The sequence below is a fragment of the Triplophysa rosa genome, linkage group LG22, assembly GCF_024868665.1.
Source record: "Triplophysa rosa linkage group LG22, Trosa_1v2, whole genome shotgun sequence".
Lineage (NCBI taxonomy): Eukaryota > Metazoa > Chordata > Actinopteri > Cypriniformes > Nemacheilidae > Triplophysa > Triplophysa rosa.
This window is the reverse complement of record NC_079911.1, coordinates 20,516,081-20,530,233: the sequence shown is the minus strand read 5'-3', so window position 1 is coordinate 20,530,233 and position 14,153 is coordinate 20,516,081. Positions and strand designations below refer to the sequence as shown.

At 44.2% G+C, this 14,153-nt stretch overlaps 3 protein-coding genes across 4 annotated transcripts in view; 2 read left to right on the top strand and 1 right to left on the bottom strand.

The window, feature by feature from the left end:
• The window catches only part of zdhhc8a (zinc finger DHHC-type palmitoyltransferase 8a), an 11,191-nt gene extending 5,551 nt beyond the window's left edge, over window positions 1-5,640 (top strand). Inside the window, 10 exon segments of the mRNA XM_057321142.1 lie at window positions 116-288; window positions 359-461; window positions 536-627; window positions 734-845; window positions 1,619-1,718; window positions 1,795-1,904; window positions 1,986-2,474; window positions 2,476-3,635; window positions 4,113-4,208; window positions 5,526-5,640. Of these exon segments, the coding sequence (XP_057177125.1) occupies window positions 116-288; window positions 359-461; window positions 536-627; window positions 734-845; window positions 1,619-1,718; window positions 1,795-1,904; window positions 1,986-2,474; window positions 2,476-2,766 (1,470 nt within the window). The 3' untranslated portion in view covers window positions 2,767-3,635; window positions 4,113-4,208; window positions 5,526-5,640.
• The window catches only part of LOC130546079 (uncharacterized), a 54,759-nt gene that overhangs the window by 27,306 nt on the left and 13,300 nt on the right, over window positions 1-14,153 (bottom strand). The gene's annotated exons all lie outside the window — the stretch shown is intronic.
• Window positions 5,462-13,622, top strand: arvcfa (ARVCF delta catenin family member a). 2 transcript variants are annotated; one of them, XM_057321139.1, is made up of 17 exons: window positions 5,462-5,595; window positions 7,471-7,581; window positions 7,706-7,801; window positions 7,943-8,801; window positions 9,621-9,804; window positions 9,884-10,001; window positions 10,281-10,449; window positions 10,634-10,651; window positions 10,978-11,049; window positions 11,121-11,248; window positions 11,561-11,711; window positions 11,838-12,030; window positions 12,118-12,229; window positions 12,313-12,400; window positions 12,540-12,616; window positions 12,808-12,916; window positions 13,047-13,622. In XM_057321139.1, exons 1-16 carry the CDS (start codon window positions 5,536-5,538, stop codon window positions 12,898-12,900), a joined length of 2,529 nt encoding a protein of 842 aa, XP_057177122.1. In that variant the 5' UTR covers window positions 5,462-5,535; the 3' UTR covers window positions 12,901-12,916; window positions 13,047-13,622. The 2 variants fall into 2 exon arrangements, with proteins under 2 accessions (XP_057177122.1, XP_057177123.1); XM_057321140.1 differs by having other exon boundaries at window positions 5,534-5,869.

Below are 14,153 nucleotides of genomic sequence, written 5' to 3'. Positions count from 1 at the left end.
GAGAGAGAGAGAGAGAGAGAGAGAGAGAGAGAGAGAGAGAGAGAGAGAGAGAGAGAGAGAGAGAGAGACATGCAGTTTCTCATGAACACTTGTGTACTCGTCTGTACATCATCAGGACTTTGATCATCACTGTCCGTGGGTGAACAACTGCATCGGCAGACGCAACTATCGTTTCTTCCTGCTCTTCCTGCTGTCTCTCAGTCTTCATGTGCTGGGGGTTTTCTCTGGTGGTCTCCTGTATGTTCTGGATCATCGGGAGAATTTGTGGCAGCTGCACGCTGCTGTAACGTATCTTTATTCACCTCTGTGTGCGTCGTGATGCATTTACACTGACAGAGAAGCTTAACTCAATCTTCAGACTGGCGGTGGTGAGCGTGTCGGCTTTATTCTTCATTCCTGTGGCGGGTCTGACGTGTTTTCACCTGGTGCTGGTGGCCAGAGGTCGCACGACCAGCGAACAGGTGAGAGACGCTGTGAGAGACCTGCAGCAGATGATGGCGAAGCACTCCTCCTGACACGTCTGACATCATTACAGGTGACTGGAAAGTTCCACGGTGGCGTCAATCCGTTTACACGCGGCTGCTTCGGCAACGTGCAGTTTGTTCTCTTCACACCCATCACTCCCAGGTGAGCACCAGAATGACATCATCGCAACAGTTTAGCAAAAACCTTCTCGTGTCGTGATGTTCTGTGAATTTGTTCATTGCTGTCTGTTCTGTCCTTTTAACGGCAGATATGCTGGAAAACTTCGGGATACATTTCCGCTTCACATACAGCCGCCTTTACCACCACCAGAGTCCCATGACCAGAGCCCTGACAACAGCGTCCAGAGAGAAATACTGACAGTAAAGCTTCTTTTATTGGTGTATAAAGCATTGTTTGGCCTTGCACCCGCTTATTTATCAGCTCTGCTCATTGAATATCAGACTGGGAGAACACTGAGATTCCAAGGACCAAGTTAAGCCAGAAAGGGGATCGTGCGTTTGCAGTAGTAGCGCCAACCCAGCTAGCACAGGTGCATCTGTAAGACGTCTGCTAAAGATCTGGAAAACATCCGCTGTGTAAAAACATCTTAGAAAGAGCTGTTGTACATCTTATAGACAGCAGACGTCTCCGAGACGTATTGCAGATGAGCAAACGATGTTGTGCGGATGTCAAATAGATGCATGCCAGATGTATGTGTGCTATCATGTTAGGGATGTTAGGGAAACTAAAGACACACTTGTTTGCCATGGCGTATTCTTAATGTGAAGTTTTATTATTATTATTATTATTGTTGACGATTATTTTCATAGGTGTTGGTTTTTGTTGTATACGGCGATGATGTAAAGCACATTGGTCGACATGTGTCGTTTTAATAGTGCTATATAAATCAAATTGACATTGACCGTAAAGCTCAATTCAGCGCAGAACCTTTCAGACAGACAAAGTCAAATGTTCCAGATTTTAAAGACACACTCGCAGTTATATGGATTCAGTTTTGTTGAGAGTGTGTGTTGACTGAAAACACGCACTATACATTTATATCACTATACAAGTATATCAGTGTAGTTTGTAAGTTGTTTATTTTCCAGAGAGAATCTCGACTGGACTTTTAATGTTTGTTCGTCTGTGTCAGTCTTTAGAAGGAGTTCCAGATGTTCCAGACATCAGTCCGCCTCCTCTGCCTCGTAAACCCGATCCGGTTCTGCTGAAGAATCATTTGGCTGCTCTCAAAGGTTTGTGAATGAAGTGAACCGTGTTGAATCTGTTGAGCTGAACGACTCGTCCATTCATTTGAATCTATGTTTATAGAGCGTTTGCTCCTGTCCAGGGCTGTGATGCCTTCGGGACACCCAACAAATGCCCATCAAACCTCAGACTCGCCCGGCGCGCCTGCGTTCTGTCAGATTCCCAGAGATCAGGTGACCACACACACACATCGATACAATCCTTTCTTCACAATCCATTCCAAAGATGATTCTTTCCTTCATGTGTTGATGTAGATCGTGAAGAGAGATGAAGAACTGAAGCCGCTGGTGACTGAAGAACATGAAGAGCATCAGATCATCTCAGCTCAGCGTCTGCAGTCAAACACACGCCTGATAAACTCTCTGAACACGCCGTGCTCGCTGAGTCTGAAACGCGACAGCCGTCATGAAGCCAGAGTTCAGATGTGCAGCCAGCGGACAGAAGCGCTCAATCTCGGCAGTCGAGTCAGTAGTCTGTCGTACGACAGTCTGCTCCGTCCGGCTGATGTCATCCAGCGAGGTCTGATGTCTCCTCAGGATGGGAATCTGTCCAGAGGTGTGGTTGGCATGCGGCGGAGTCCAGTGTTTATGGGCGTTCATCGTGAACCGTCGCCCGTTCGCTTCGACAGCCTCCCCAAACCGACCATGAGCTCCATCCAGGAGCGCGATGAGAAAACCATCTACGACACTCCCAGCAGACGCAGCGCGCAGACGGATTTCCCAGGGTCGTGTCGCGGTCCCACCCCCTCCGGCCTACGGCTCACGGGAGTTTCTCCTGAGCAGCGCCGCGTACGGTTACGGAAGCAGGTCACATCTCTCTTCATCATGCTCGCTCGGCCACCGGACCGCCGTCTCGCCGCTGCACTTCAGTCGATCTCTCTCACCGTCACTCTATCACTCACTGGAGCGTCAGTCACATCTCCACACTTCCACAGCTGCGCTTCCACACACAAGCGCAGCTTGTGTGCGGACCACACACAACTTTACCATTCATCACTACCTCCGAGATGAGAGACGGTCAAGAGACGAACACTGAGTCCTGAGAGAGAGAGAGAGAGAGAGAGAGAGAGAGAGTGTGTGTTTAGAGACCAGTGTACATGTAACTCGTGACATCCAGTCGATCTTCAGATGTTGGAAACCTGTAAAGATGACGTAATTCCCTTTATTGATTCTTTCTCTATTTGTATGTAGATATTTTTTTGTTTTCAAAAGAATGTATTCAGGGCATTTACTGTATTTTTTGATCTAAGATATGTGGTATATGGGTAGTTGACAAATGTAAATGTGTCCTGTGGCGTGACAGGAAAAAAAAACTAAAAGTGAAGGTAAATCTCTCTAATGCTATTTTGTATAATAATATTAAAGGCGGGGTAACCGATTTCTGAATTACGCTTTAGACAACTGAGTCGGGCCGAGTACCAAAACAACCTTGTAGCCAATCACACAGTGCACAGGACGGACATTAGCCGAGCGCTGACCAAAGCGACAGATGGGGGTACGGGTGTGTTTGTTTTGGTGATTTGAACATCAACAACAGCTAAGAGAAATCGGACACCCCGCCTTAAATGATAAAATAATATATTATGAACATTTTTTTTTTTTTTGCTGTGACATCGTAGGACACATATACAGTTATATTTGTCATTCATCTCCGTCCGCCCATATTTCAATGATATTTACCTGTCTAGTGCTACTGTGGTTTATGAGTAGTTATTAGTTAATCAAGTCAACTGGGTTGTGAAATCTGTGTATGGTGTTGATGTTAAACTGGTTCTGGTGAATAACACTTCTAACTCATAGAAGACCTTGAGTAGAAGAACGGTTTGTTAGGAGGTTTTATTTGGAAGAATCTTTCGTTCAGTGTGAAGATGGAACGGGTTCTTCAGACGGAGATCCCAGTATCGTGTACGTACACAAGCCTGATCATCCTCTCATTTCTGTAAGAATATAAATATACTGTACTTGTCTTGTTTTACGTGTGGAGGTTTGGCTCTCCTGTTTGTGCCAAGTGGTTGATGTCCTTAGGACAACATCATGTTGACCCCGGGACAACATTTAAATCAACCAATCAGAAATAAGTTTACAGTTTACTTTAAGTTTAATCTTCCAACCAGGATTAGATCCTTCTAGACCATGTTTTTCACTTATCATTTAAGTTATGGTTTGGGTTGGGCTTTGGTGTGGGTTTAGGTTTTATTCATAAAAATGTTGTCCTGAGGACATCAACCACTTGGCAAAATCAGGTCGAGCGTGGAGGTTTCTCTCATCTGCACACACACACACAGCTCAGTAGTGCAAATATAAACATCTGTTTACGTCACATGGTTTTTATATGAGGTCTTCTCCAGAGTGTTTGGATGGTTCTTTTTTGTGTTTTATCAGAAGGAAGAGCCGTGAATCTCTCTCTCACACAGAGAAATTATGTTATTTCTTAACCTGAGAGACGCCGGTGGTGGTGATGGGATTACGTCTGTGCTGGTGAGCTCACTCTCATGTTTGTAGATCGTGTGTTAATCTAAACCTCTGTACAGTAGACATGGGATTAATGTGTGTTCTGTTAGTAATAGTTTTCTGCTGTTGAATTACAGTTTTTCTCGATTTCTAAAACACAAAATACACCAACTTGTACAAACCCCAAACACAAACATCCTCATCTTGCAAAGGTTTAACCATGTTCTCATTCAGAAAACACAAACTGAAGTGTCAAGATGTAAAGTCAAATAGCACACTTCTATCCATCAGTAAACACACAAAAATGATCTCAGGATCATATCGACAGGAGCTCATCCATCCTAGAATGATCCACAGGGCTTTATACTTAAACATTCAGTATAATATGAGAGACATTTCACTATATTCTGTATCCAGTAAACTGTAGCATGTGTACACCCTCAAATTTATGATTGTCAAGTTTATTTGTGGCATTTCTTTTACATGTTCTGTATTTTTGCAAACAAGTATTTTGTCAGAAGACCAAGAAATTGCTAACGTATCCTGTGATGAAATTGGGCCAAAGGTGCAGAGGATGAGGTTTAGTAACGGTGTTTTGAATACAGTCATTTGACAGCTCAGTGTTCTGAAGTGATCTCACCAGTGTCTAAGACTGTGACTTTTCAGCAAGTTTGAATGGTTTTGAGAGGAGAGCTTCATTTTGACCCGAAAATAGGATGTTGAGGGAATTGGGTGAGAAGCTATGGAGTTGCGTTTAGAGTTCAGAGAAAAGGAGCCATAATTCAAGAGATTAAAGCAATCGAGAAAAACTCTATTGTTTGATAGGGTGCTGTCACATATCTCATATGTTTTTGACAGTATGCTTAACATTTCTAATCCTCAGATTAAAGGTGCAGTACGTGATTTCTAAAAGACCCCCTCCCCTTTATTGCTCCGCCCTCAAAATGAAAGTCATCATCAAAGTACAGCGAGAGCGATTCCTCCTGTGTATGATTTTTCAACTCGCTCTTGCTGTAATGTGATGTCAGTTCTTGCGGCGCCACATGAAATCGAACACACCACACACTCCGCCCCATTATAAGTGAACACGCCCCCAATTGCTGATTGGCTACAGGAGTGCTATGGTGTTTGTTTTTTGTCTTATTTACACAGGACTAGCAGACATCTAGCAAAAATTGAGTAAATCATTTGTTTAGGTGTTGATGTAAGTTCTCCAGAACTCACTTACTGAAGCTTTTCCTTTAAAGCAACATCATTGTGAGTCGAGCCGTAACACTCTCGTCAGCAGGGTATTTCATCTGTCCTTCACTCTCTCTCTCTCTCTCTCTCTCTCTGTGAGATCAGATGAGTGTGGATGCTGGTGGATTTGGAGCGCTCTCATGTGTCGTCCTCTGCGGTTGCTGTTGAATTAGCGGTAATGAGGATGTTTACTGAATGAGATCTGCTGGGCTGTGAGGAGCGTTTCTGGATCATTGTGCTGTTGATTCAGCAGCTATTGCAGCGCTCTGAGTGTGCGTGCGTGTGTGAGTCTGGGGGCGTGCATGCGAGTGAGGATGATCTAGTGCATGTGGTCGCATGAGCTGTGAGGAAGGATGACTGCTCGTGTGTGAGCTGCGGCGAAGAGAGAGAGAGAAATCCCGAGACGCCGTTGAGGAGCAGCAGGAGCGATGCCTGCAGAGGTGAAGGAGGTGAGTGCAGTTTCTCTGCGTCTGCAGCATGCAGTCATGCAGCTCTGGTGAATGTGAGGGGCTGGGCTCATGCGCTCTCTCTGGATCTTTTCATGCGCTGCTGCTGCTGTGTGTGTGTGTGTGTGTGTGTGTGCGTGCAGATGATAGAATAACACACACATGTGCTGTCTGACTGCAGCGCTGCATGGCTGCTGCCGCTCTGCTGTATTGTGGTGTGATGTGGCTGCTGTTCATATCGCAGATGGATGCACCACTACTCAACTGGCATCCGTCTGATCCGCCGCAGCTGCAGGCCGAGTGTGAGCGCATGCGGTCGCCACTGAAGTTTGCCTGTGTGATACATGTGTCCTACTTGTGTTTGTGACGGCTCTCGCGGTTGCCCTTGAGCTTCATGTGATGCACTGAGCGTTAAACTGCACGTCTCAGAGAGACTGAGCATGTGCAGGAATGACTGATGCCGATGCAGTTTGACGGGTGGATCCGTCTGTTTTCAGTGTCCGTTCACATGACGTAATGAGCACGAGAAGGTTATAAACTGTGTGGATCAGCCCGTGTGTAGACACAAACCCGTGAGCCACTAAAGTTCACATGAGCAAAACACACCAGACATTAAACTGGATGCTGTTCGTGTTTTTAATCCGTGTCGTTCTACAGAAAACGTCTCATTCCTTTTTGCTTGATGTCATCTGGTCCTCTTCATCCTCCAGTAAAAGTCAAGTCCCATCCTTCATTTTTCCCAGAATACATCACACGATGAGACTTTAATGGGTATAAACACATGTTAAGCGTTAAATGATTCTTAATATTATTCATGTTATCAGTGATAGCAATGGCAGGTTGAAATATAATGTGTGAATGTGCAATGGTTGTTTTTATATGCATTCATTAATTCACATTAAATCCTTTAGGGTTAGGGTCATTGACTCGTTATTTATTCTGATGTCTGAGCATCATCTCACATGTTGAGGAGAGATGTGATGTTTGCAGAATAAATGACAGTCATGAGGAACTCTTTAAAACTGATTCTCGTTTCCATGGCGTCACGTCTATCCTTCTGCATCGATGCATTTCAAGTGTTCCAGATACAGACATGCTTTAAAGATATTCAGAGAAATGCCTCATTCTGTACATTTGCAGTGGATCAGAATCACACTGACCCCCCCCCAAAAAATTACATTTACATTTAGTACAATAATGTCATGATAACAAAATATCAAAGAAAATCATATTGATTGTCAGAAGAGATGACACAGACGCATTTTGAATCTACCCGCCTGGAGAACACTGTAGCATTTGGCACCTGAGCACAGTATATATGATTGTGTTTTTGAACGAGTTGTGGTTTACCACAGTTAACTTTAGTTTCGTTTATTTACTGTAGTATTTTCAAGAGTATAATAGTTACTATAACATCGTTGCCGTCCTTCCGAAACCCTGTATGTCCAAATTCACAGTTTTTCAGGAAATGGTAAAAAACCACCGAGTCACATCTCAAGAAGGGGATTTCTTAAGTGTGTCATTGATGATGTGTTCGTGTGTAAATGAGAAACACGCTTCAAACATGCTAAACAGATGATAAACACTGGTGTTTGGTTTAATAGAAGCCGGACCACGAGGAGCCGCCGGCAGATGAAGACCCCAAAGATCAGACAGAAGAACCTCAGACAGCTGACGAGACGACAGACGTGTCCACGCCCATCATTGAAACTCACGTGAGCTTTCTGTCTTCTGTCATTCTCACAATGAACTCACGAAGCCAGAATTTAAAACGAAACATGAAGATGTATTTTGGATTTCACTTCTGGTTAAAGTTGATTTATGGTCTTGTTTCTGAAGACGGAGAGTTCTGGGATCGGGACGGAGAAATCCTCCAGTCCAGATTCAGAGTCAACCCCGCCGAGCACCAGCAGCTCTCATGAACACGTCCTGAAGGTCTACAAACCACTTTCGTACTACTCATTTATTTCTCCTGAGCAATTTGAGAAGAATTTGATGAGAAATGAGTGATGTAGAAATAGTTGTGATCCAGCAAACAGTGAATGTTTCTGATGTTCAGATGAATGTCTTCTGTAGGACGGCTCATCGGAAGGTTTGGAGGACTGTCAGACATCATGTCCAGATGATCAGAATCCAGATGAAGCTCCGCGTCCAGATGTCCCGAGCGAGAAAGAAGCTCGACCTGCTACGGTTACCCTTCCTGACCCCGAGTCCTGCGTGACCTCTGACCCCTCCAGTGAGGACGATCACAGCGGCGTTCTGCCCAGATTCCCGTACCACCCGTTTACCAACCTGCCCGGCAGAAACTATTTGGCCGAGAACTGTTACACGCTGCCTCTGCAGCGGGACGGACTGACTCGAGGAGGACGCACGCTGCCCACCTGTAACAGCTCACCTAAAGGCCAGCAGGACGGCGCCGTGCCCACGGTCAGCCATCCCATCCTCGCTGGGACTCTTCATATGAGACCGAGTCTGGACCTCAGTGTGGACGATCTCCTCGCTCCGCTGGCTCACCCGTATTTCTCGGATCTCTACAGGACGCTTTTACCGCAGAAGCGCGCCAGCATGGTGAGTCTGGACACCCTCCGCAAAGACCCGCGCTGGAGAGACCCAAACCTGAGGGAGGTCATCGCCATGTTGAGTCACCCCGTGGATCCGGTGAAATCGAACGCCGCCGCGTATCTCCAGCATCTCTGTTACGAGAACGATCAAGTCAAACAGGAGGTGCGTCAGCTGAGGGGCATCCCGGTCCTGGTGGGTCTTCTCGATCACCCCAAACCTGAAGTCCACCGGAAGGCCTGTGGCGCGCTGCGGAACATCTCCTTCGGCAGGGACAATTTCAACAAGGTGGCCATTAAGAATTCTGACGGCATTCCCGCTCTCCTGAGACTCCTCAGGAGATCCAACGACGTGGATGTCAGAGAGCTGGTCACAGGTGAGAAAAAAAATCATGCATACACAATTCTGCTTATTACACTAAACTACTACCCATAAAAAACAAAAACATGGACGTGAAATATGAGTGAGCGAGTGTAAGTGATTCTATTGTGGATGAAGGAGACACGAACCTACAGAAGGAGACCGCCATTTTTTATTATAGATATACATATATACAGTATATATGGGAAGTTGACGAATAAATTGAACATGTAGAACATTTAGAAAACAAACTGTTAATATGATAATGTTTTAAATGATTCATATTTATATGTATAATATAAAATAGCATAAGCGAGATTTATCTTCATTGTACATTTTTGTTATTACTCTGTAGGACAAATTTGCATATTCGTCTGTCAACTTCCCATTTATAAATATATGTACTGTGTATATATAGTTAACATAATATTCAACTTTTTTGTTCTTTACATATACATGACATTTCTTAGTTTTACATTTATTGGAATCCTACAACCTTTCTACTTTAAATTCAATTTAAATAATTAAAACAGTAAATAAATTAAATTAAATTAAACATTTATTTGATTAAATATATTTTTAAAGAAATGTTTCAATAAAATGTTAGTAAATATTTATTTAATAATCTTTTTTATTATTTAAATACCGTAAATACCATTTAGGTTATTAAAGTTTATTGGATGCTAGATGGTCCGACATGGTTTCACACTGAACTGTAGACAGATTGGCCAGCGTTATACAAACTATTGGAGCGGTATCTGTGGTCACCAATCAGGATGGAGTATTCCAGACACACGTTCTCTCTGAATGTGATGGTGTTCATACTGTGTTTCAGGAACGCTGTGGAATCTCTCATCACATGAACCTCTGAAGATGATCGTCATCAATCACGGCCTGCAGACGCTGACCGATGAGATCATCATTCCTCACTCGGGTTTAAGGGGCGACCCCAACGACCCCGCCCGACCCGGAGACCCGGAGTGGAACACGGTCTTCAAGAACACGTCGGGATGTCTGAGGTGACGCTGGAGCTCAGATTCTTCTGTCAGATGTTTTCTGCGAGATGATTTTTCCTCTCAGACTGTCTTGTGTTTACAGGAACGTGAGTTCAGACGGAGCTGAAGCTCGACAGAGACTGAGGGAATGTGACGGACTCGTGGACGCTCTGCTGCACGCGCTTTACTCTGCCGTCACAAAGAGAGACATCAATAACAAAGTACGAGTTCAAAAATGACACATCTTTCTCATGTTTCTCAAGCTTTTCTTTCAGGTGAAATATCCTAGACACACATGAGACTTAAGCAAAGGTTTCCCTTTACTCTCCATTAAATCTCATTGATGTCTACAGGAATAATTGTGACATTAAAGAGATCTCATCTGTGATTGATCTGGAAATAAGAAAATCAGTTTTGCGTGAAGAGAAATTGACCAGTTTTGACAGCGAGATTCACGTTGTTTAAAGTTGTGTTCATGTGTGTGTGTGTGTGTGTTTCAGTCGGTGGAGAACAGTGTGTGTATTTTGAGAAATCTCTCTTATCACGCACACAAAGAGGTGCCCGGAGCCGAGAAGTTTCATCTGCAGTCAGCCAATCACACCTCAAAATCAGCCGCTCATCATAAGAAGAAAGATGATCTGGACTGTTTCAGTGGACGGAGCACTAAAGGTCAGATGTCAGACAGAGATCTTTACAGCAGAATTCTGTGTTGTTTTGTTTGTGTTGATGTGTAACAGCTGATGAACAACTGTGTTAAATTGTGTGTGTGTGTGTGTGTGTGTGTGTGTGTGTGTGTGTGTGTGTGTGTGTATGTGTGTGTGTGTGTGTGTGTGTTTGCTGCTGTCGTCTGCAGAGGAGTGGTTCCATCAGTGTAAGTCTGTCTCTGTCAAAATCTCATCACTGACTACAAAAACAAACAAACACAAACACACACACACACGCAGACGCACGCACACACAGACACACACCCACGCATGCACCCACGCAGACGCGCACACACGTAGACACATGCACACACGTAGACACATGCACACACACACACACACGCAGACACACACACACACACACACACAATCAGAAACACAACACTGAAGGTGTGTGTGTGTGTGTGTGTGTGTGTGTGTGTGTGTGTGTGTGTGTGTGTGTGTGTGTGTGTGTGTGTGTGCGTGTGTGTGTGTGTGTGTTGTAACTCCTCAGGCAGGAAACACGGTGTGAGTGAGAAGAAGGTCAGCTGTGTGGATCTTCACAGGAGGAGTTTACCCATGAAAGGTGCGGCGTGTGTCACTCACAGCTCTCGTTGTCATCTACAGTGAGACATGTGTGTGTGTGTGTTTGTGCAGGACTAGAGCTTCTCTATCAGCCGGAGGTGGTGAGACTCTACCTGTCGCTCCTCAAACTCAGTCAGAACCATAACACGCTGGAGGCGGCAGCGGGAGCTCTTCAGAACCTGTCTGCGGGACACTGGGCTGTGAGCGCACACGCACGCACACACACGAACACACGCACGCACGCACACACACACACGCACGCACACACACGCACGCACGCACGCACACATACGCACGCACACACACGCACACAGACACACACGTGTTCAGTCTTTTCACAGTCTCTGGTGCACCAATGCTTTCTCGTGTCTACAGCAGTTCTGTTCGCAGACATTATTGGAAATAATTTGTGATTGTTTTTTTTTTTACACATGAGTAATATGAAGTGGTGTTTTTAAATCATCACCGTATAATCATACATGTCATTTTTGAAAGTGTCTTAATGTTCTCAGTGGTCCAATTATATCCGAGCGACGGTGCGTAAAGAGAAAGGTCTGCCGGTGCTGGTGGAGCTGCTTCACTCTGATGCTGATAAAGTGGTGCGGGCCATCGCCATCGCTCTGAGAAACTTAGCCATCGACCACAAAAACAAAGATCTGATCGGTATTTCTGACAACATTCATGTTCACGTTCTCAAACACATCAAGTCAAACAAGTTCCCGTACTTTGTGAAACAAGCACATCATCGTCCATCAGAAGGACATGACGTGATCTTCATCTCTTCATCAGGGAGTTACGCCATGAGGGATCTGGTGAGTAATCTGCCCTGCGGACAACAGCGACCCGCCAAAAACCTGGAGGGAGACACGGTGGTGGCCATTCTGAACACAATCCTGGAGATCGTCTCGGAGAACCTGGAGAACGCTCGCTTTCTCATTCAGGGACAGGGAATCCAGAAACTGGTGTCCATCAACAGAACCAGGTGAAGTCACATCACATCACAGGTCATTCTGCATGAGAAAGCATCACTTCTGATGTCTGAATGTTCGCTTGTGTTCCAACTCTTCAGCCAATCAGCGCGCGAGACCAAAGCAGCGTCACACATTCTTCAGACTGTTTGGGCTTATAAAGACCTGCGACAGACGCTCTGTAAGGCCGGCTGGAGCAGAACTCACTTTAAGGTAAAAGTGCTTTCATTTCCAAGCTCACCAAGAGTCACAGACGTTAAATCTCACGGCCGACGAATATTAATGTGATGTTTCAGCCGGTCGTCTCCGGTCTCGTGAAAAAACAGAAGAACACGAAGCAAGGCAACGATGACATCACACTGCCATTGATGGAGAAAAACCAAGGTCAGCATCACACGTGTGACGCAGCATCAGTGTTCTTCAACATGACACGCGTCCATTCGTGAGCCTCAAAAGAGCTTTACAATTAAACCTGTGTGTGTGTGTGTGTGTGTGCGTGTGTGTGTGTGTGTGCGTCATTCAGATGGATATTGTCCCGTGGATCAGACGGAGAGGATGGGACATGCTCCGTGTCACATGATCGAGAGGGAATCTTTCCAGGTGGACACTGCTGCTGTATCCGTACTCATTCCGTCTATGCAGAAACGTTTGTAAAGGAAAAATATAAATACTGTAATTTTAGGAAGTGTTTATATTAAAGGACTTTCAGTAATATGCTTCATGCATATAGTAGCAATGACCCTCTGAAGAATCACTGATGACGTCGTGTGTGTGTGTGTTTAATGGTGTAGGGTGTAAATGACAAGAGACCTTTCATCAGGACCAGTAGACCTGCGGTGGGTTTAGTGGAACGGACACCACAGCCGCTGGATTCATGGGTCTGATACTCTATACACCACGGTAAATAAAGATGTTATTCAACAGTGAAGCTTTAAAAACACCGAGCACTTCAAATAAAAAAATCTCTTTTGTTGTGTCATCCATTTCCAATGTACACATTAACAACATTTTGGTTTTGTTTAATTTGTAGGTTGATGATGCTCATTCTGGACTGATATTATCTGCCTTCAGCACAAATCATCACTCGATCAAACCAGAGAAATATAGAACATATCATAGATGTGCATTTCCACACCAAGCAAATGATGAATTATTGTTAAAAGAGCTTGCGTCCTGAAAGAAAATAAACCATTATTTGCTGCTCTGGCAACTTTCACTGTTAAACTCTGTTTTAAAAGTCTGTTTCAAATCAGATTATGTCAAGTTATGATCTACTTGTAATGTTTTTATTGTTTTGGGTTATGAATCTTTAGCTTCAACTGTTTAATACTGTTTCAGATATTTATGTGCGAATTTCAGTTCTTTGGACCTTTTCCATGTACAAAAGAGATAAAATGATTTGTTATTATCAGAATAACGTCTACAGGAAAAAAAACTGTACCTACTAAAGACTTTATCAGAGAATATATTAAAACTTTTAACTCATTCATACTAAACTTTTTCATAACATAAGTGATTTAATTGCTTGAAAAATAAAATCAGCCAGTTTGATCTTTTCCTAACAAATCTTTTCATCATGCATCTAACAAAGTGAAATAAAACTCAAATATATCACACCCTTGCTTTGTGGACGTCGAATATTTTGAACGAATCAGACGATCGATTCAAACGGGTGTTTTAAACTCGCGAGATTTGGTTACATTGATTCGCAGAAGCGTGTTTTAAACTCGAGTGATTCGGTTGAATCGATTCACTGAATCAACAGACTCGGTGTTGAGCAGAAGCGTGTTTTAAACTCGAGTGATTCGGTTGAATCGATTCACTGAATCAACAGACTCGGTGTTGAGCAGAAGCGTGTTTTAAACTCGAGTGATTCGGTTGAATCGATTCACTGAATCAACAGACTCGGTGTTGAGCAGAAGCGTGTTTTAAACTCGAGTGATTCGGTTGAATCGATTCACTGAATCAACAGACTCGGTGTTGAGCAGAAGCGTGTTTTAAACTCGAGTGATTCGGTTGAATCGATTCACTGAATCAACAGACTCGGTGTTGAGCAGAAGCGTGTTTTAAACTCGAGTGATTCGGTTGAATCGATTCACTGAATCAACAGACTAGGTGTTGAGCAGAAGCGTGTTTT